A 23569-nucleotide genomic window follows, 5' to 3' on the forward strand; every position below is an offset into this window, starting at 1 on the left:
TACTTAGTTGATGGGGTTCTGGGAGTTGTTCTACTTCCCAAGCCCGGCCCGAGGCCACACTTGACTTGTGACAGTTTGGTCCACCAGGCTGTTGCTTGCAGCGGCCCGCAGGCCCACATATGTAGTAGAGCCTTGGCTAAATACTATAGAACGGTCACACTAACATCCAACATAATTAAAATAGGAATCAAATCTCCAGTTTTATGAAGAACAATGAACTTCACAACCGAGCACTTCCAGCATATCATTTGTGGTGTTTAGCAGCTGAATGCAGATGAGTGACTAATATAGAGACTGACCCCACCCTGTAGCCTGTGTTTCCTGTCACATCTTTTAAAGATTTTACTCCGGTATCCATATTTCACACTCCTTTGTGCGAGTTTGTGAGGGATGCAAGCACAGCCTTTGTCTCATTTATGAGGCCAGCTATAAAGTGGACTTTGGTATACGTCATTTTACACCCAGAATGTTGACAAATACAAAGGATGTTACTGTATTTGTGTAAGTGCTCTCATTAACACTTGGAATTGGTGTTCTGGTAGCGGGCACTGTTTGTGGCCTCTCTAGCATTGGAGAAAGTTTGTGATAATCTTGACATTTTTAGCCGTTCTTCTCCTTTTCCTCTTGCTAAAAAAACCTTCGTTGTATGTTCAGTTGGAGCGGTTTACATTGTAGCGTTCGTGTGGTTTTATTCGACTGGTTCCTCTAAAGTGAAGGTGCTCAAAAAAATTAACATTCTAGCAGGAAGTGCCGGACTAGTTACATTGTAATAGATATGTGAGCATGCAGGTCGCTCCACGCAACAGCCCTTTAAATCAAGTTATCATAAGACAAGTTTGGCCCCATGCTGGGATTGGCGCGTAGAACTCTGGGAGGAGAGCATAGATCGGGCCACTCAACAATGAGGGAAGTAAAACACTGGGAAGGGGTCAGGATAAGGATTTGGGATGGGACGGCGGGAAAGGAATGGTGCCCAACCACTTGGACGATCGGGAATTGAACGCCGACCTGCATGAAGCGAGACCATCGCTCTACCGCCCAGCCCAAGTGGTTGGGACAACACTCTGGAATACACTTGGCCAAGGTTGTTAGACTATAGTTCAGAAGAATGAAGTTCATTGCGAGATCTTGATACCTTCAATAAGAAAACATTAGCCAATTGCATCGAAGTTTTCTGATCAAAGACTTTTTCCGCAACTGGAAGTATGCATCTTAATTTTTACAGCCCAATTTTATCTTGTAGCTCATATAGTCCCAGGTTGTTCTGTTGTGACCAAATTGGCCTCATCTGATTGATGCTTCTAGCATTACCCCTGTGAACTCTCCTTGACAAAGAGTGGTGGCAGTATGGGTGTGGGCGGTGTATGGGTATGGGGGGGCAGGGTATGAATGGGCATGGGCACTGGTGGGCTGGGTAGCCTCACTGGTCGAGGACCTGTCATAATCTTGATAACCCAGAACCCAGCTCCCCGACTTCACCAAGACCTCTACCCCTCAATTATACACAATGTGAACGTTTCACATTTTTTCTCTTCATATTTAGAGTAGACCTAAGCCTGGTTATTTACAGTTACCGTGCGTTCATTTCGGGGATCAACGTCCCCGCGGCCCGGTCTGACCAGACCAGACCACCTCTTTGATGGTCTGGTTAACAGGCTATGGGATTATATATATATATATATATATATATATATATATATATATATATATATATATATATATATATATATATATATATATACACACACACACATATACACATATACACATATACATACCCATCGAGTCTAACCCGAATTGATAAGATTTCTTTCCAAGGATTTTAAACTTATTTTTTTGGCCAACTAAAACTATATATAATCCCTAGGCCCAATGTATAATATATACAATAATAATCCTGACCTAACTTAACCTTACTTGATACTTAGCCAAACTTGTAAACTGACTGATGTCGGCCTAATTATAGTACTGTAAGATCGTGTTAAGGCTATTGAGTACATCAACGTCTATGATTAAATGAAAATGTATATAAAATAAATGAAAATGTATATATTTTATTTGGTGTCAATTTCGTGTCACGTGACTGCAGTAATTACAGTTTCATTTCTTGCGTTTAGAGTAAGCCTATGTCGGAATTTGCCTCTTAATTTGAATAACTTTTACATTGGGTTTGCTATTAATTACCGTTAGTCCTACACGAAAATTGTCTGGTGTCCATCACTTTGTCCTCCATCAGACAGTTTGGTCGCTTCCTATTTACACGCAGGTCCCTTCCTGCATTAGCACGGGGGGGTTTAAATGAAGTATGCTTCCGCTCCTTGCTTGTGCGCTCAGCCGAGGTGCCCTTATCCCTAGCCTCTCTCTCTACCTGTTCCTCCTAACCACTTCCCCTTTCCATCCTCGCGTTCCTTCATCCTTTTCTCTCCCTCCCACGCCCTACCTCCCTCCCTCCCTCCCTCCCTCCCTCCCTCCCTCCCTCCCATGCTCTTCCAACGATCTACCTCCTGCTTCTACCCATTTGACCCTCCTACCTATGCAGACGAGGAGTCACAGTAACGTGGTGAAGTACTACGGTATATTTTCACCAATACCTAGGTATAGGTAGCCTATGTATAAGGTATAAGTAGCTCCTGTGGTTTACCCGTCATTGGTTTCGATAGTTGTTCTCTCTAACCCCCGGCTGGGGATTAGAATTATCTGATAAACGTGATGGGTAAGGTTGATTGCTTGCAGCCGCCCGCAAGCCCAGATTCATTGCAACTGTTGACCCCACACTCCCTGCAATAATTTATCAAATTTCCCCTTGAAAATTGTTCACTTTTGTTCTTTGATGGGAGGTTGAGCTGTAGTGTTACTTAAAAGTACTACTGCTAAGGTACTAGACTACTTTCTTCCCACTCTCCACCTTTCTTTCAGCACTAAAATGTGTTGTAAAGTTATGTATGTAAAGTTACTTAGCTGTGAACTTGTAATGATTTTATTCACCTGAAATGCAATTATTGTATTATCAACATTATTGAAGCGAGGCTGTTGCTTCAGTAAGTTTGTGTGTGTATATGATGGTGTTACAACTACGGGGGCGTTTTGTACATTGCAGATGGGTGATGACGCAGGAGCAAGGCGTGTCCAGGAGAGGGAGAACTTGCGTCATATTATACAACAGTGGAACGCCAACAGACTCGACTTGTTCGAAATCTCTGAACCAAACGAGGTGAGTACCGTTCATGAACTTGGATGTGCGTCGTGTTTAGTAGTCTTAAGTATGCCGTGAGTTGGTGTTGAATACTACGTCGACTCAAGGTCAAGCTGCGTCGACTCAAGGTTAAGCTGCGTCGATTCGAGGTCAAGCTGCGTCGATTCGAGGTCAAACTTCGTCGACTCGAGGTCAAACTACGTCGACTCGAGGTCAAGCTACATCGACTCGAGGTCAAACTATGGTACTACACTACTTAATCTTCTAGGCTAAGTTCTGACCATTCCGAGGATGTAACACACACAACTGTTGCCAAACTCCCGGGGTGCTGGTTTCCTGCTAGGTGAGCAGAGGCATCAGGTGAAAGGGAACGTGCTCAAACGTCTCTAGATGTAGGTTATCTATGTTTCTGAATATTTCATGAATGGTGCGTTCAGGTATGTAGATTACCCGCATGAGGAGTCTTAGGATAAGAGTTAAGTGCACATGTATGATTGTAGTTTGATTAAGAGCCAGCTGGCTGATTAACACCTCCATGTGGTTATGGTCAGGTTGCTACAGGTGTGGCACCACTGTTTACTACGGGTGTGGCACCACTGTTTACTACGGGTGTGGCACCACTGTTTACTACGGGTGTGGCACAGCTGAGTGCCAGGGGAAGTTACGCGGATGCCATGCTCTGGGAGTAGTGAACTGACATTCATATTATATGACTATGCAGCCACCACTTTCATATCTTATCTCAAGCTGAATGTGGTTGTTTTACTTATCTGTTAGTCCTATACTACCAGCCCGTTCTCGCCAGCGTTCCCAACGTCAACCGGTAGCTAGAAAGACGAGAGCCAGGAGCTGAAGCGCAACCCTACAAGCTTATTTAGGTTATGTGCGTGCGTGCATGCCCGCGTTTGTCAGACAGACACTAGAGCGTGTTAAGATCCTTTAACAGGGTATCACATTCAGCTTCCCCGCTCTTCTGGTTCGGCTCATTAGTTTTGCATCATCTGCGAACACTGATATGAAGACACTTTCCTCTTGTCGGGTCGTTAATATACACTAATGAAATGATGGGCGCTAACACCTACCCTTGTGGTACACCGCTCGTTACCTCTCCAGTCTGGTATCTCGAGTACTCTCAGTACCCTAATCTTTTACTTTCTTCCCGAGATGTACTCCTTTGCCCATTCGAACACTCTTCAAGATATTACAGGCTGCTGCTGTAACTTAAACAAGAGTCTCTTGCATGTAAGATACAAAACTTCCTGCCTGAGTGTTCCACATGCTTCCTGACAGTCAAGGAATATGCAGTCTGCCCATCCCTCCTTTTTTATTTTAGTTTATTTAGAACTCTTAATAAATTCCTCAAGCAGGATTACCCTTAACTAAATCCATATTGGGGTTTAAAGACAATATTTCTGTTTTGTGTAACGCTGTTTGGATCAGTCTCTAGTAATTTACATGGAATGCCTCTTATATGGTCTGTAGTTCAGTTCTTGTCTTCCCATTGTAAATTGGCCTCACAGTCTGAAAGCTCCCAGCTTTCTAGAGATGAGTCTTAAACTATGTCAAAGGGACTATATAATGCGTCTGTTGCTTCCTTTAATATCCAAAGCGATATCTTGTATGAACTACAGCTTGTCATATCCTGTTGTTATAGTTGTTTCTTGACTACTGCTGGTGTCACTACCATTTCGGCGAGTCATTCCCATGCTGGCAGCTGTTCTGTGAGGGATCTTAGCTCTAGTAGCAAATCATGTTTCAACTTGCAACCTTTCTATTATTTGTACTTATTATTCTCTTTATGGCCGCCGCCTCTTGTGTGTAGCCTGATCATCTGTTTGTCCAGTATCTTTCTCCTATAGAGCAATTTAGGTTGCTCCTTAGCTTTGGCTGCTTTGTCATTCTCATTAACTTCTCGACAACTAAATTTATTTACTCGTTTCTCGTCCATTTGGATACATAAAATTTCCCTCTGTTCTGTGTTCTCTATATTTTTCCAGTGTCTCTTTGATTCCTTTTGCCTCCATGCACTGTATCAAAGCATGGGCCAATGCTTCTGGTTCAGGTCCATTGTTTCCAAGTCAAGTTTGTCATGATTGAAGTCTCCCATTACTATCTTATCTGTTGTCTCTGTTGTCTCTGTTGTCTCTGTTTCACCCTTGAAGGATATTTATCCTTAAGGGGAAACAAGGTTTTATATATACACTCTGGTTTTATATTTTGTGGTTCTCTGGGAAGTTGTAGATCACAGCTATGACTACTTGGGCCTCGAGGCCTGGTCGAGGACCGGGCCGCGGGGACGCTGAGCCCCGAAATCATCTCAAGATAACCTCTCAAGATAACTTGCTGTCTTTCCACCTGAATGATACCCAAAACAGTCCTAGTTGTTTCAAAGAAACTGGACTACTGGAATGCCTGTTTAATTTGATCAGTGGTGCCACATCACCACGTGTGTGTGTGTGTGTTTGTGTTTGTTTACACACAGTCACATGTCAATTACACACATGTATTTACACACATGCCGCTTAATGTGCATAAATAGTCACCCGAGTTACATTTTCTAATGACGGCGACAGTGTTGTAAAAATAGGCAATATTATAGACATTGCGATATAGAAAGGCATTCAGTAAATGAGCGTACATGAGACTGCATGAGGGAGGAACTCTCATGAACTGGCAACTCACATTTAGTTGCCAGATGTCGGGACGCGCCTTAACTTGGCGGTTGTATGACTGGGTTGACGGGGCACAATTAGTAGCGGTTTGGTCTATTACGGCTCGTCATGATATCTAGTGGTTGCTCGGCTAGCAGTTGCCTTTCTGTTTGAGGATAGCGGCATCTACACGATGCATGTTCACCATTTCTTAAAGATATCTAAATTGATGCAGGCGATGAATCACGATAACGTGGCTAAAGTATGTTGACAATCGACTTGAGAATGGTCCAGGACGGACCGAAACGTCGTCGTCCCTTCACCTTCTAGTGTGGTCTGGTCAATATCTAAATTGATGTCTACTGCGCACTGATAATATTGAGCGCATTTATCCTCTATTCAGTGCTCCTCAGAGCAAATTACGAAAATAGGTTAATGTTTATCTTGAACTGCGACGTTTTTCTCCTGTGAAGTGCGGCCACGTGAAAGGAAATTGTAAATCAGTCATGAATTTCACACTAGATTGGCTGTTTACTTCTGGTAATTTCAACGGTGCCTACTGAATATACTAATTTACGTGTCGTCGTTACGAGGCTAAACCCAGTATCTTTCAGTTTCTGTGTCAAGGTTTGTATGGAATGATTCGGCTGTTAATTAACTATATAATGCCAGCGCTGGGCATTATTATCTGCATTCCAAGTTTCACATTTTGAGAATTTCCTATTAGGCTGTGTCGCAGTGACTGGTGTATAGATCTGTGGCCGTGCTCCTTACCCCCGGGGCGGTAGATCTAAGCGGCATATAACATAACATCACTTGCACACACATTAGTACCGCTCCTGTGCCAGGTGAGTCCACTACGGGCTCTCCATAGCCCGTGCTACTTAGAACTTTTTGTTCCCAGTAGCTGAATCTTAAACAACACCACCACCACTTGCCGATGTCAACAGGGTGTAGGGTGGGTGGGAGCAGCAGTGTGTCAACAGGGTGTAGGGAGGGTGGGAGCACTTCTCACAAAAAAGAAAGTTGTGAGGAAGGTGTTGAGAGGAAGTGCTGGGGTGTACGCCCAGAGTTTCTCCATTGTTGCAGCTTTTGCTCGGTCATTTATTCTTCTGGCGGTGTGCTACTTGTGATGGCTTTGTTCACAGATAGATATTAATCCTTGAAGACGTGATAGGGGACCACAGACTTGTCACAACACATGGTAATGTGTCCCTCCTTCCAACTGTTTCCCCCCCCCCTCCCTCTTCCTTCTCCCTCCCTCCCCCTCCCTCCCTCCTCTTCCCCCACTGACTCCTCTACAACATTTCACACACACAAGATCACAAAACACGCGGAACTAACAATTTTAATTATAGCTGGTCTTCACATCGATGCAAATGGTATATTTTGGCAACATTCCCGGAAACTCTCATTAGTCTAAGCCAAGGAAATAATAGATAGCTTATCTGAGTACAATCGTTTTAGATGTTACCAAATAATAGATAAGAGCGCCTGTTAAAGTCTGGCTTAGGATTGGAATACCTCACAAATCCAGCTCCAGACATCTTGTGAGACATAAAACGGAAAATGTGGCTGACTCCGTGATGACAGAATTTCTGGAAACAATTTAGAAGATACCTGTGCAGGCGATGAGTCACAATAACGTGGCTAAAGTATGTTGACCAGACCACACACTAGAAGGTGAAGGGACGACGATGTTTCGGTCCGTCCTGGACCATTCTCAAGTCGATAGGTAGAAGATACCTGCTTGATGGGGTTCTGGGAGTTGTTCTACTCTACCCAAACCCGGCCATGACTTGTCTGAGAGCTTGGTCCACCAGGCTGTTGCTTGGAGCGGCCCGCAGTTACAGAGCTTAAAGATCTATCAAGGGTGCAGCTTACTAAAGATCAATCAAAGGTGCAGCTTACTAAAGATCAATCAAGGGTGCAGCTTACTAAAGATCATCAAGGGTGCAGCTTACTAAAGATCAATCAAGGGTGCAGCTTACTAAAGATCAATCAAGGGTGCAGCTTACTAAAGATCATCAAGGGTGCAGCTTACTAAAGATCAATCAAGGGTGCAGCTTAAAGATCATCAAGGGTGCAGCTTACTAAAGATCATCAAAGGTGCAGCTTACTAAAGATCAATCAAAGGTGCAGCTTACTAAAGATCAATCAAGGGTGCAGGACCACATTAGGGTAACACAGGGAGACGGTTCCTAATACCGGTTAACAATCGGAAATAGCCGAAATAGCGCCGCTCCAAAAGCAGTTGTAAAAAAATAGATACGGATAACATTAACAATAAATTACACAGAGATCACACTAACGTGATGCATCAAATGAACAAATCCACGAGGGCCGTGACGAGGATTCGAACCTGCGTCCGGGAGCATCCCAGACACTGCCTTAATGTAACATTAACAATACACGGCGAAATATGTCTAGTGATAAGAATTATAATGTAAAACGGAACTATCAGGGGGAAAGCACCAAGTCATTACGCATATATATGGTACTTGGAAGGGGTCAGGATGAGGATTTGGGATGGGACGAGGGGCAAGGAATGGTGCTCAACCACTTGGACGGTCGGGGATTGAACTCCGACCTGCATGAAGCGAGACCGTCGCTCTACCGTCCAGCCCAAGTGGTTGGGGTAATTAATGTAGACACCACATCAGGGAGCCGGTCGGCCGAGTGGACAGCACGTTGGACTTCTGATCCTGTGGTCCCGGGTTCGATCCCGGGCGCCGGCGAGAAACAATGGGCAGAGTTTCTTTCACTCTATACTCCTGTTACCTAGCAGTAAAATAGGTACCTGGGTGTTAGTCAGCTGTCACGGGCTGCTTCCTGGGGGTGGAGGCCTGGTCGAGGACCGGGCCGCGGGGACACTAAAGCCCCGAAATCATCTCAAGATAACCACAACGTCAAAAGACTAATGGCAAACATGGGTTTAGAGCAGGACGCTCCTACCTCCTACCTGCCTGGTCGACGACCGGGCCGCGGGGACGCTAAGCCCCGGAAGCACCTGAAGGTAACCTCTCCCAGCTTGTGGACCGCTGCGATTGTCTTGAAGGTAACGGAAGACAAGCAAAACGCTGACTCAATGTACACAGATTTTGTGAAAGCCTTGGAGGAAGGTGACCATTGTGTAGTGTAACACCACCAGCGAGTGAGGAATAAACGGACAACATTGGGAAATCTTGCATTTCTTAATAAAAGGAACGCAAAGAATGTCGAGATTTAATGAGCTGTATGAGAGGCATCTATCTTGAGGTTATCTTGAGATGATTTCGGGGCTTTAGTGTCCCCGCGGCCCGGTCCTCGACCAGGCCTCCACCCCCAGGAAGCAGCCCGTGACAGCTGACTAACACCCAGGTACCTATTTTACTGCTAGGTAACAGGGACATAGGGTGAAAGAAACTCTACCCATTGTTTCTCGCCGGCGCCTGGGATCGAACCCAGGACCACAGGATCACAAGTCCAGCGTGCTGTCCGCTCGGCCGACCGGCTCCCCACCGGCTACTGTATATTGTATGTTGCATCACGTTAGTGTGATCTCTGTGTGTAATATTGTATGTTGAAGAATGTGATCACATCCAATATATTAGTAACAATTGTATCACATTTGTATAAGCGTTTGTAAGTGATCTTGACTTATAAACAATAAAGAGGAGTAGCGAGTCTAAACATACAGTATATTCAAGTTCAGACTTTGGCTATGTTTACAGCTCTCGCTGTGATCACTGTTCAACCCGTCCTCTTAAAAATAACGTCGCTTTTCGCTCGTATGCGCACTATGGCCAAAAGTGGACGTAATATGAAAGAAAGACTCACAAAAGTGACGTACTGTCCCGTTTTCTGTTTGAGTCGTCCGGCCTACTCAGAAGGGTTAGGAGAGGAAACTTTGAATTAACATTTTTCATGCAAATTTGAAACTTTATGAGAATTTCCTGCCCACCTAACCAACCAGAGGACCCTTAACTTCCTGTTGTTGAAAAAAAAATCCCAAAGATGACAGGTTGGTGTGTTAGCATCTTGTCATGTGACGCGTTCACGACGCGTTCATTCCAACCTAAAGACTATTGTAACAACAATGTATCCTACATTGACCAGTCCAGCAACGAGGAGGCCTGGTCGAGGACCGGGCCGCGGGGACACTAAGCCCCAAAATCATCTCCAGAGTAAGGCACACTACCCAACAGATCAGAAGACATCAACTCATTATGTGTGACCCAATTTTCTCATTTGTGTTTGATGTACGGGGTCAAAGGTCAGGCCAGTAACACGCTAATAAGCCAACTTCACCTATTTGTCTCCCCACTTTCCCTTTGGTGTGCTTTGTGCCTACACCAGAGGTCGTAGGTATAAAGGTCGTAGGTGTGTAAGGGTCGTAGTCTCCCTCTCCGGGATCTCTCCTTTGAAAAGTCGCCATTGTCCCTTCCCTTCTCAGTGGTGTAGGAGAACCCATTCTCCAGTCCCCTCCGTAAAATATGCAGCGGTTTAACCTGACCAGAAGCGTCAGATTCGAGGCAGATTCTTAAAATCTCAAGAAGACCCCATCTAGCCTGCAGGTGCCGATACTCATTGGTCCCAGGAAGCGTCAACATTACGGTGCTTTTAGTTTCCCTAAACCACCGCATTTGTTTACTCCGGCGGCGATTACCTTCAGTAAGAGGGAGGTTATACACGTGTCAGTGTAGGGGTACAGTGTGTGCACAGTGTGCTGAGTGAAGAAGTGCACATTAAGTGAATGAATGAGCACATTCATTCATTTCTTTATTATCCATCCGATGCCTCAAAGCAACGTAAATCCAGCCACTGAGAGAATGCAGGCGATGAGTCACAATAACGTGGCTGAAGTATGTTGACCAGACCACACACTAGAAGGTGAAGGGACGACGACGTCCCTTCAAGTCGATTGACTTGAGAATGGTCCAGGACGGACCGAAACGTCGTCGTCCCTTCACCTTGTAGTGTGTGGTCTGGTCTGGTCAACACTGAGAGAATGCTTCCCACCAAGAGATGGAAACCGCACGTATTTGATTGTGGCATAACCTCATACAGAAACTGACAACAGCTTAACTCTGAATGGGTCGTTGCGTTAGGTCGTTGTACCGGAGGGCGCTTAGCCTAAGGGCCCTCCTCGACCTCCATCCTGAGGGTGATATTTGAGCCACCAGCTTGTGGCTTTCCTCACCCCGCAAGCGGTATATCACAGTATATATATACCCGAGGAACCCAAGAGTCTACAAGGTTACAGTATCTAGAACTCTCCTATTGTGTCGTGTTTGTTTCTTAGTACAATTGTAAAGCGCCTGCAAATTGCGTGGAATAATTCGAGGATGTTAGTGCTATCAGGGCGCCTGACAGCTGGGTGAACAGCGCTTCGGATTCGTAGTCCTCAGGTTCCGGGTTCGATCCCCGGTGGAGGCGGAGACAAATGAGCAAAATGTTTCTTTCACCCTGATGCCTCTGTTATCTAGCAGTAAATAGGTACCTGGGTGTTAGGCAGCTGCTACGGGCTGCTTCCTGGGTGCGGGGGTGTGTGTGTATAACAAAAAGGAGGCCTGGTCGAGGACCGGGCCGCGGGGACACTAAGCCCCGAAATCATCTCAAGATAACCTCAAGATAACCAGTACCATTAAGTTGGTTGTGACCCGAGATGGGGTCAGGGTTGTGTTATGGTTTTAGCACTTAAGATTACTCGTCATAGCTCATAAATACACGTGTAGTTAAGTAGAATATATGAATGATCATTACGTGTTGGACCTTTAAAGTGGCTACACATAAAGGACGTATAACAAGTGTGTGTACTCACCTCACCTAGTTGTGCTTGCGGGGGTTGAGCTCTGGCTCTTTGGTCCCGCCTCTCGACTGTCAATCAACTGGTGTACAGGTTCCTGAGTCTATTGGGCTCTATCATATCTACATTTGAAACTGTGTATGGAGTCAGCCTCCACCACATCACTTCCTAATGCATTCCATCCGTTAACTACTCTGACACTGAAAAAGTTCTTTCTAATATCTCTGTGGCTCATGTGGGTACTCAGTTTCCACCTGCGTCCCCTTGTTCGCGTCCCACCAGTGTTGAATAGTTTATCCTTGTTTACCCGGTCGATTCTCCTGAGGATTTTGTAGGTTGTGATTATGTCTCCCCTCACTCTTCTGTCTTCTAGTGTCGTAAGGTGCATTTCCCGCAGCCTTTCCGCGTAACTCATGCCTCTTAGTTCTGGGACTAGTCTAGTGGTATACCTTTGGACTTTTTCCAGCTTCGTCTTGTGCTTGACAAGGTACGGGCTCCATGCTGGGGCCGCATACTCCAGGATTGGTCTTGTATATGTGGTGTACAAGATTCTGAATGATTCCTTACACAGGTTCCTGAACGCTGTTCTGATGTTAGCCAGCCTCGCATATGCCGCAGACGTAATTCTTTTTATGTGTTCTATTGTGTGTGTGTGTGTGTGTGTGTGTACACTTCACGACGGGAAGCAAGAATTGAAGCCAAATGCTAATATTACGAACATGGTTGTTTAGTAGAGATGTTTAATAGTGAGGTTGTGAGTCATATACACAACACTACACCAAATGACTGACGCTCCACACCTAATGACTGACATAAACTTCAGCCGAAGACAGAACTAATTAAATTTCTAAAGTTATAATTCCTGTTGTGCTATAGTGAGCTTGGAGGAGGATGCCTCCAAGAGCCGGGGAAAGCGAGTGGGTGAAATTTCCGCATACTGCATAATGGTTATCTTGAGATAATTTCGGGGCTTTTATTGTCCCCGCGGCCCGGTCCTCGACCAGGCCTCCACCCCCAGGAAGCAGCCCGTGACAGCTGACTAACACCCAGGTACCTATTTTACTGCTAGGTAACAGATGGTGTGTTCTAGTGAAATAGACGAGTCATAAATTGCCTCAGAGTAGGTGTGATATTTCGCGCAGGTCTAAACTCACTTAACTTAATAATAACTTATTAACTTAATAATAACTTATTAACTTAATAATAACTTATTAACTTAATAACTTATTAACACTTAGTCACTTAAGTGTTAATATATATATATACAATTCCTTACCCAGGTGGTTGTGGAATCTTGTAGTAATGACCATTCTCTGGAGAAAACCCAGCTTGAGGCCTTGAGAAACGATAACGAGGCCATTCGTGGCTTGTAAAGTGGAAACCAGTAGTGAGGTCTTGGTGGGAAGAAGAGTCAGGTTGTTGTTGTTGTTGTTTTAGATTCAGCTACTCTGAATAAAATTTCCATGTAGCACGGGCTATGGTGAGCCCGTAAATAATAATGGGTCAGGTGAAGGTATGGGAGGTTTGTTAAGACGAGTGAGGTGAGGGGTAGGGAATGTGGACAGGTCATAAAGGGGGTAGTGGAGATGAAAGGGGTGATGACCAGACCACACACTAGAAATTGAAGAGACGACGACGTTTCGGTCCGTCCTGGACCATTCTCAAGTCGATTGTGAGAATGGTCCAGGACGGACCGAAACGTCGTCGTCTCTTCAATTTCTAGTGTGTGGTCTGGTCATCATACTTCAGCCACGTTATTGTGACTCATCGCCTGCATGAAAGGGGTGTTGCCGACATCAACTCGCCAACACCACTCCCTGCTAGGATGGCCAGAGAGGCAGGACAGGGAGGGTAGAAATAGCCTAAGCGACTCTATCCCTCTGCAACCCGTTCTCGCACTTGCCCACAGTCAATATTGGCTTATTTAGTAAGTGCATATGTGACATACTAATTGATTGTGAATATTTTAGTTTACCTTGAAAAGCTTCATAGAAAACACCGACCTCGCCTAACCTTCTTAGTATGTTAAGATAAGCATCTTATTGCTTCTTATTTACAATTATTACTTAACCTATCAACGGTATAGGTTAAGTAATGCATTTATTAAATAAGCCAATATTGACTAGAAGCAAGTGCGAGAACGGGTTGCCCTCTGAGGGTGTATTTTCTTGTCTCAATAAACGTACCTGAACAGTTGTCGTTAAAGATTCAGCTATTCGGAACAAGTTCCAAGTAGCACGGGCTATGGTGAGCCCGTAACTTACCTGGCACAGGGGCGGTGCCACCTGAATAGGCAGGACAATCCTGATTCTCAGCACTGTCCTCCGACACCTCAAGAGGACGTTAATTTGTCCTTTTTTGGGACTTGTCTAAAAATATTATGAGGGGGGGGGGGTGCCTGATCAGAGACCGGGCCGCGGGGACGTTAATCCCTGAAATCAACGCAAGGTATGGTATATAAGCTACTTTAGTTTGTGAAGTAAGTTAATTTGGTTAGCATATGCTGATCCAGCTAAAGTAAAAACGAATATTAATTTCTCCCAATTCTTTATTATTATTATTTTTTGAACGCATGTATGTACGTAATATTCAGTACTGTATAACGGTGCGTTTTGAACAAAAAAATAGTTCTAGAACAAAAAATCAGCATTCATCATATTTTATAATGATATTTGACAATTATACAATTCTCCTGAGTATAAGAACATAAGAACAAAGGTAACTGCAGAAGGCCTATTGGCCCATACGAGGCAGCTCTTATCTATAACCACCCAATCCCACTCATATACTTGTCCAACCCGCGCTTGAAACAATCGAGGGACCCCACCTCCACCACGTTACGCGGCAATTGGTTCCACAAATCAACAACCCTGTTACTGAACCAGTATTTACCCAAGTCTTTCTTAATTCTAAACTTATAACGTATATATTTATATTTTCTACAACTTTTTATATCATTTAACTCATCATAAAACAAGTTTTATTTAGGTAAAATCATCAGGCGGAAGAGTTAAGTAATTCATTTGTTAAATACTAGAAGTTTTGGTAATTTGTGTATTTTGGTATTAAAATAAAGTAAAAATGCATATTCATTTTATTGATGACATACATACATACATGTAGTGGCTGTGTCCTTCTGTTTAATACTGTGGAAACTACAATTCCCTTTAATATATTCCAACTGGAGATCACTATGTTAAAATGTAACAATTGTCACATAAGCTAACATAATTATAAATTATAATGGCTGTGGTTGTCAATAGTTGTCGACAGCCTCGTGGTGGAGGAGCAGCGAAAATGTCTTCAGGTGGAGGAGGCATTGAATACACTGTTTAATATTACATGGTGTGTGGCGGGGCAAGAATGTGGTGTGTGGATGTCGGGCGGACGGTGTGTGTGTGTGTGTGTGTGGTGGTTGGGGGGGGGGGGGACACATTAGCCTAGTGCTGTTCTACTTGACAGATAAGCCTCCACTCCAGTTTAGTCTCGTCTGTCCTGTCTCTCCAGTCATAGGGCGTCTGATAAGCATGTGTAGGGTATTTGTCATTGTGTATTTGTTATTCATAGGCTTCTAGTTATTGGGGACAATCAGGGAGAAAGCGCCAAGCCATTACGACTATATAGCACTGGGAAGGGGTCAGGATAAGAATTTGGGATGGGACGGTGGAGGGAAGGAATGGTGCCCAACCACTTGTGGACGGTCGGGGATTGAACGCCGACCTGCATGAAGGGGCGTTCAATATAGAGGTGGGAGTTGCAGTATATTGTCTGGAGTAAGCATGATTTGCTCTCTTAACACGCCAAACCCCTTTTGTTTACATGTCCCATATTGGCTTGGACCGTGTTATTGAGATATGTGAAGGTAAAGTGGCGTGTGTTACCAAGAGATGTGTAGCATGAGGTAGAGGAACTCATGCTTGTGGTCAACAGGATTGTGACTGCTGCCACCTGCATTGAGCATTATGCAGGTGCGGGTGCAATGGAGTGAGTGAGGGAGCAACAAGGCCATGAGCAGCAGGCTTCAACTCTCCCAGTCTGGTGTGGTAGAGCGGGTTCCCCTCCCTCCCTCCCCCCCCCCTATCCCCCTTCTGCCCCCTATACCCCCACCCCTTTGCCCCCCGCCCCTCGGCCCACCTCCAGCACCTTCTGGCTGGCCAGGCCAGACCTGCCCACCTACCTCCCAACACTAAACAACTCGTCTTCATTTTATTTAATACAAAACTGTATTTAAAGACACGAGTACGAAATTGGACACACCTATGTAGTATCGGAGTAAACTCAGGTTTCTTTAGCAAATTTGCAGAGTCCGCCGAATATCCTAACGTCTGTCCCAGCATTTTTAGTAATGACAACTAATTCTAGCCTAACCCAACCTAACTTCATATTAATCCATGGAGCTTGAGGATAAAATAGGGCGTTATGGCAGGAAAGTTGAGCACAGTGGAAGAGAAATGGGGATATTTTACGCTGGACGACATATTACCAAAATCCTAGACAAATATCCTAACTTGTAGATGTTGAGTATACTGTATGTACGAGGCTAAAATTGCCTGCAAACATTTGCTTTTTATGACGTTAGCTACGATAATTAGATTACTGTCCTTGTAACTTGAAAGGAATTTGAAGCAAAAGCTGTTAACTAGTACACTACTGATGTAAATTGCTTATAGAACATTTGGGTTCAGTTCCTAAATCCATTAAGTGAGCACTAAACATTGTTCAGAAGTACTAAGTAGGTTTAGCTAAACGTTATGATTATAAGCACGTCTGTGGGATGAAAAGTTGTGGGATAGAGCGCCAGGCATGGGTAAAATGTTTCTTTCACCCTGATGTCCTTATTCACCTAGCAGTAAATTGGTACCTGGGAGTTAGGCAGCTGCGTCCGGGAAGGGGGGGTGTAACGAAAAGGAGGCCTGGTCAAGGACCGGGCCGAAGGGACACTAAGCCCCGAAATTATCCATACAGCTTACCATCAGCGGAAACTATTTGTTTCCGGGGATGGTAAGCTGTATGTTTAGTGTTGGTAGGGATCATCTGTCAAAAATTATTTGCTTAGCTAAACGAACTAGAGGGTTAAGTTCCTGAACCCATTATGTGCCTCTGTAATCCTTTACACCACCGCCCACGGGATGGGTATGGGGTGCATAATAAAGAAAGAAATTAAATTGCATTGTCAATTATGACTTTCCTGTCTGTTTTCCCCTACTTGTGGGCCGTTGAAAAAGAGGTGTACATGGTTGGCACAGTTGTGTAGTGTTCACGTCATCAGTTATAGTATGACGGTTCACCCAATGTTTAATTACCTCAACAACATAACCGTATCTCTTCTTGACAAGGACCTGTCTCTTTTTTTTTTTTTTTTTTTTTTGAGATATATACAAGAGTTGTTACATTCTTGTACAGCCACTAGTACGCGTAGCGTTTCGGGCAGGTCCCTGGAATACGATCCCCGCCGCGAAGAATAGTTAAGGACTAGAGGACTAGATTTTATAGTTCCTCGACAACCGTCTGTAACTGGTGTTGTGTAAGGGCACGGTCGACTGGTGTAAGACTTTGCTTATACCAGTCGGGACACTCACTAGTAGCATACAGGCACATTAGTATGTTAGTTCTTGACTTCAGCCAAGAACTTGATTAACTGAAGTGTACAAACTGCCATTTCTTTCTGAGACTTGGATCCAGAGAAGGCAGATTACCTTGGCTCTCGGGTAACCTCAAGTGAATCTAAACACACAATTATGCTCAAAAACTTCCTCTATCAGTAGCAAGCTTAATTTAATATACCTATTATCTGAAAGAAATTGAAATAAGTTTATTGAGGTCAAATCCACACAAAGGGATGAGGTAGCTCAAGCTATTCTCATCCCGTTCAGTACATCGTGTTAATACATACATAGACACACATCACAAACAATAAACATATTACCGAACATTCTGAGAGATAAACATATACATTTCCTTATCTGAAAGAAGATATCAACATACCTTCATTAGAAGTCAGGTTTATGGTACAGGGCAATTAGAAATTTGTCCTCGGTAGTACCCATGTCGACAGCATCTGATTGTTAGAGGGAGAGGGAGGGAGATGGGGAGAGGGAGGGAGATGGGGAGAGAGAGGGAGATGGAAAGAGAGAGGGAGAGAGGGAGAGAGTGAGGGGGGGCGGGGGGCATTTGTGTTGTGTTGGGGCACAAGGTCGGCGGCGCGCCTGGGGAGTGGTAGTGAAGGTGAGGGTGAAAGTCACTATTGGCTCAGTAATGGTCAGCTCGGCTGGTATTCTTGGTGGGGGGTGGGGGGGAGGTGTTCTTTCGCTTGTATTGACGGTTTACGTCTTCGTCTTATTCTTAGTAGTTTACATTTATTTTACAAAGAGTGTTGGTAACTTGGTTGGTCAACTAGTCTCTGTGGTGTAGTGGTAAGACACTCGCCTGGCGTTCCGCGAGCGCTTTGTCATGGGTTCGTATCCTGGCCGGGGAGGATTTACTGGGCGCAATTCCTTAACTGTAGCCTGTGTTTAACTCAACAGTAAAATGTGTACTTGGTTGTAACAAGGATTCTTCGCGGCGGGGATCGTATACCAGGGACCTGCCCGAAACGCTACGCGTACTAGTGGCTCTACAAGAGTGTAACAACTCTTGTATATATCTCAAACTTGGTATCGGTATACCGTAACGTGTACTAGTGTACATTATCAGACATAATGGAAGTGTATCAATGGATGAATGTGAATAACAAAGTTGTTAATAAAGTGTTAAATGTACCACCACAGAAAGCAGATGCAAAAAATTCGACCAATAGTTCTAAAATCACTTCCTAAAATCAACATCGTTCCAACACGCTTCCACTACACATAAGGGGCATAACTGGCCTACCCCTCACAGTGTTCAAGAGAGAACTATCAACATCAGAGGCCCGAGACTGTTCAACACGCTTCCACTACACATAAGGGGCATAACTGGCCGACCCCTCACAGTGTTCAAGAGAGAACTATCAACATCAGAGGCCCGAGACTGTTCAACACGCTTCCACTACACATAAGGGACATAACTGGCCGACCCCTCACAGTGTTCAAGAGAGAACTATCAACATCAGAGGCCCGAGACTGTTCAACACGCTTCCACTACACATAAGGGACATAACTGGCCGACCCCTCACAGTGTTCAAGAGAGAACTGGATAAACACCTCCAAAGGATACCTGATCAACCAGGCTGCGATTCATACGTCAGGCTGCGAGCAGCCGCGTCCAACCGTTGCTGGTCAGGGGCCCGATTCACGAAAGCACTTACGAACGTGTACATCTTTCCTCAATCTTTGACGGCTTTGGTTACATTTATTAAACAGTTTACAAGCATTAAAACTTCCCAATCAACTGTTGTAATTGTTATAAACAGCCTCCTGGTGCTTCGGAGCTCATTAACTGTTTAATAATTGTAAACAAAGCCGCCAAAGATTGAGAAAAGATGTACAGGTTCGTAAGTGCTTGCGTAACTGCTTCGTGAATCAGGCCCCAGGAGGCCAGGTCGAGGACCGGGCCGCGGGGACGCTAAGAACTAAGATAAAGAATCACATAGAATCACAGCGTCTATGTAACACAGGACAAAAGGGTTACACAGACACCAGAGCGCTCTTGGCTCTTACAATTGCTGGACCACTGTGACGTAATCTTACATGCCATGGAACACGTGCAGAACGCTGATATAATGTAATTTAACTATAGCAAAATCGTTTGACATGTGACTATGGTATTATTGCACACAATGTGCACACAAGGACTTGCTGGCGAAGTAATGAGATGGATCCTAAACTTTCTAATGAATAGAACCCAGCGTGTAATAGTCATCAAAATATAATAAATCCGGATCATTCACTGTGAAAACCTCAGTCCCTCTCTCTCTCCCCCCCACCTCCCCCCCCCCCCTCCCTCTCTCTCCCCCCCCTCCCCCCCCCCCCTCCCTCTCTCTCTCCCCCCCCTCCCCCCCCTCCCTCTCTCTCTCTCTCCCCCCCCCTCCCCCCCCTCCCTCTCTCTCTCTCTCCCCCCCTCCCCCCCCCTCCCCCACAGGGTACTGTGCTTGTTCTAGTACTTTGTTCATCCTTACATCAGACATAAAGGATACAAACGGTAGTACCGTGTCATCCTTTGCTGATGCCACTAATCTTTTCATGAGAGTAGACAAGATAGAGGACACAGCAAATCTCCCAATCTGATGTTAATCATGTCTTTCATTGTGCCTCAGAAAATATGGTGATTAATGAGGATTAATTAATCCTTGTTAATTATTAAGTAATTAATCTATTTATAACACAAACATATAACATAAACCTCATATAAAACGCAGAGTGCACACTGTTGAAAGAAAACGCAATGGAAAAAATATTTGGGAGTAATCATGTCTGAAGACCCTTCTTTTAAAAAGCACAATGAAGTACTCCAAGCAACAGCCTGGTGGACCAAACTCTCACAAGTCGAGCCTGGCCTCGGGCCGGGCTCGGGGAGTAGAACTACGCCCAGAACCCCATCAACCAGGTATCAAGCAAGCAGTAGTTAACAACTACAAGAACAATAACGGGTTTAAGAACAAGAACCTTTCAAACAAGAGATGCCATACGGGTGATGACGCTCTGTAAGACACTAAATGCTCTCTAGGGTGGAATATTGATGCTTACTCTCAGCCCCATTCAAAGCTGGAGAAATTGTTGACCTAAAGAGCATGTAAAGATTTTTTACTGTGTGAATCCACTCAACAAAACATTAAATTATTGAAACCGATTAAATGGTTAAAATCTGTATTCCCTTTTGAATGCGGGTGAGAAAGATAGATAATAATTTAGAGATGGAAAATACTATGATTTTTTCCAAATCTGCACACGGATTACAGAGTAATTTGTTAACATTTCCTATTATATTATATTTACACCCTAGAGTGCAGGTATGGAAGGTTCCCCCTAATCTACTTCTGGAACGTAGTGGAGTGACTGGCTCCAAATTGGCATACTGAAATAAGCCATTTTAACAGTAGAATGTCAAAATGTTCCCAATGAAATGAGGGAAAATTGAGTTGACCAGACCACATACTAGAAGGTGAAGGGACGACAACGACGTTTCGGTCCGTCCTGGACCATTCTCAAGTCGAAATCACAATGGACTTGAGAATGGTCCAGGAAGGACCGAAACGTCGTCGTCCCTTCACCTTCTAGTGTGTGGTCTGGTCAACTTACTTTAGCCACGTTATTGTGGCTAAAGTAAGTTGAGCTAAGTAAGCTAAGTAAGAAAGTAAGCTAAGTAAGTTGTGGCTCATCGCCTGCATGTGAGGGAAAATATACATTGACTTAAGCTACAAAGACTTAAGTTTTGACTACCACCCCTCACTCTTCCTCACACACTTAATACATATGTGAACAGTGTTGTGATGAGATGGTGGCCACCTTCCTGTGGCTGCCAGCGTCGACAGATTGGGGTTAGTTGAGCAGGCCATGAACCGGGAGGTTGGGGGCCATGAACCGGGAGGTTGGGGCCATGAACCAGGAGATTGGGGGCCATGAACCAGGAGATTATGGCCATGAACCAGGAGATTGGACCATGAACCAGGGTTGGACCGTGAACCAGGAGATTGGGGGCCATGAACCAGGAGATTGGGGGCCATGAACCAAGAGCTTGGCTGACCCACACAGTCAAACACGTCAAGATAAACTAAGGGTAGGGCAATAGTAGTTGTTGTTTCAGATTTAGCTACTCAGAACGAAGTGTCCATGTAGCACGGGCTATGGTGACCCCGTAAGGAGGCGATAGGTCAGACGGGGGGGATATAAGTGTGGCGTAGGGTGAAGTAAAGGGTGATGAGGGAGTTCTTGGCAGGGTTGCCGCGGCCCACAGATACAACGCCCCAAGGAATGTCAAGGACGCGAGAGAGGGAGCCCGCACCTCACTGAAGGATTCCCTCTCCTGCTTACCTGCCCGACAACACCCCGCTTGCTTTGTGTCTCTTGTCTCCTGGTGTCTCCCCCCGCGCCCCTCCTCACACCTAGGGCAGGTTATCTTGAGACTTCGGGGCTTGGTGTCCCCGCGGCCCGGTCCTCGACCAGGCCTACACCCCCCTGACAGCCCGTAGGTGATGTAATATGGGCTCCTTGAGGCATTGGCGGGATCCAAGAGTCAATGCTCGATCCTGCAGGCATAAATAGGTTAGCACGCACGCACACAAGGGGCTTGACGGATGAGTGGACAGTGAACGGGATTCGTAGTCCTAAGGGTCCGAGTTCGATCCCCGCCTCCGGATCGAAATCATGGCTGATTTCGGGGACGCTAAGCCCCGAAATCATCTCAAGATCTCAAGAAGATGACATCGACCAAGCTAACGAGGCGATTAACCTGTCATTTCCAATCTGGTGCTTCTAAAATCCACACGAGAGAAGATCATCATATATATTACATTATACAAACGTTGTTGTTGTTGTTTAAGATTCGATACCTGGAACAAAAAGTTCCAAGTAGCACGGGCTATGGCGAGCCCGTAGTGGACTTCTATTATACAAACGTTATGTAGTCTGTAGAAAACATTTGTGATGGTGTGACGTCATCGATGACGCGGCTGTGTTTACACTCTGGGTTTTAAATCACTCCCAAATATCAGGTGAGTTTGAAACCGGACGCAGGTTCGAATCCTCGTCACGGCCCTTGTGGATTTGTTCAGGCAAGTCACCATAATTATTCGTCCTTGTTGTAACGTGGTCGATCACTTGTTACGAGTGTTGAGGTCGTTATCGTCGAAGATAACGACGATAACGTTTTCTTTTATTGAAGAGAAACTCACATTCGCAAGGAAATAATTGGCTCGATAATAAGGGGTCCCCCCCCCCCTCCTTACAAGGCGGGGTACTGGAGGCCCGGTCCCTGACCAGGCTTCTTGGTTGGTGCTCTGGTCAACCAGGCTGTTGGTGGACGCGGCTGCTTGTATGAATCAGCCTGGTTGATCAGGTATATATTGGAGGTGTTTATGGATTTCTCTCTTGAGTACCGTGAGAGGCCGGAGCCAGAGCTCAACCCTCGCAAACACAACTAGATGAGTATACACTTTCTCTCAGAGAGAGAGAGAGAGAGAGAGAGAGAGAGAGAGAAACGTGTAGATAGAGGACGTCATTGTGTGTGTTGAGTGTGTCTTGAGTGTGGTTATTGGTGCGGCTGTGACCAGTGTGTGTGTGTGTGTGTTGGGGGAGGGGGGGGGTGCGTGTGTGTGTGCTCGCGTGCCTCCCTAAGAGTGACCATGGGCGCGCCTGCCTGCCTGCATAGTAGTGGGCGTTGTGTGTGTGTGCAGCGCCTGGACTATATGTGCGAGCTAAGAGATGAGCCAGCTGGTTGTGTACCGCAGGCAGCTGGCTGGCTGTGTGTTTACTAGTTGTGTTTTTGCGGGGGTTGAGCTTTGCTCTTTCGGCCCGCCTCTCTGTCAATCAACTGTTTACTAACTACTTATTTTTTTTTTTCCCCACACCACACACACACACCCCAGGAAGCAGCCCGTGACAGCTGACTAACTCCCAGGTACCTATTTACTGCTAGGTAACAGGGGCACTTAGGGTGAAAGAAACTTTGCCCATTTGTTTCTGCCTCGTGCGGGAATCGAACCCGCGCCACAGAATTACGAGTCCTGCGCGCTATCCACCAGGCTACGAGGCCCCCATAGAGTGTGAGTGTGAGTGTGAGTGTGAGTGTGAGTGTGAGTGTGAGTGTGAGTGTGAGTGTGAGTGTGAGTGTGAGTGTGAGTGTGTGTGTGAGTGTGTGTGTGAGTGTGTGTGAGTGTGTGTGTGAGTGTGAGTGTGTGTGTGTGTGTGTGTGTGTGTGTGTGTGTGTGTGTGTGGCAGGCATTGTGGAGTTATTATACAACTGTGTCAGGTATGTGTGTGCCTGGAGGCCGGCCCCCCCCCCCCGGACGCCGAGAAGGTCATG

The 23569-nt window shown here is 45.3% G+C and overlaps 1 protein-coding gene across 4 annotated transcripts in view; it reads left to right on the forward strand.

Moving 5' to 3' along the window:
* LOC123745666 (afadin) overlaps positions 1 to 23569 on the forward strand; it is a 356634-nt gene that overhangs the window by 2919 nt on the left and 330146 nt on the right. For all 4 annotated transcript variants that reach the window (XM_069312044.1, XM_069312042.1, XM_069312045.1 and 1 more), the window contains exon 2: positions 3098 to 3211. In XM_069312044.1, the coding sequence (XP_069168145.1) occupies positions 3098 to 3211 (114 nt within the window). The remainder of the gene's footprint in view (positions 1 to 3097; positions 3212 to 23569) is intronic.

Source organism: Procambarus clarkii, chromosome 71 (assembly GCF_040958095.1).
Source record: "Procambarus clarkii isolate CNS0578487 chromosome 71, FALCON_Pclarkii_2.0, whole genome shotgun sequence".
Classification (NCBI taxonomy): domain Eukaryota; kingdom Metazoa; phylum Arthropoda; class Malacostraca; order Decapoda; family Cambaridae; genus Procambarus; species Procambarus clarkii.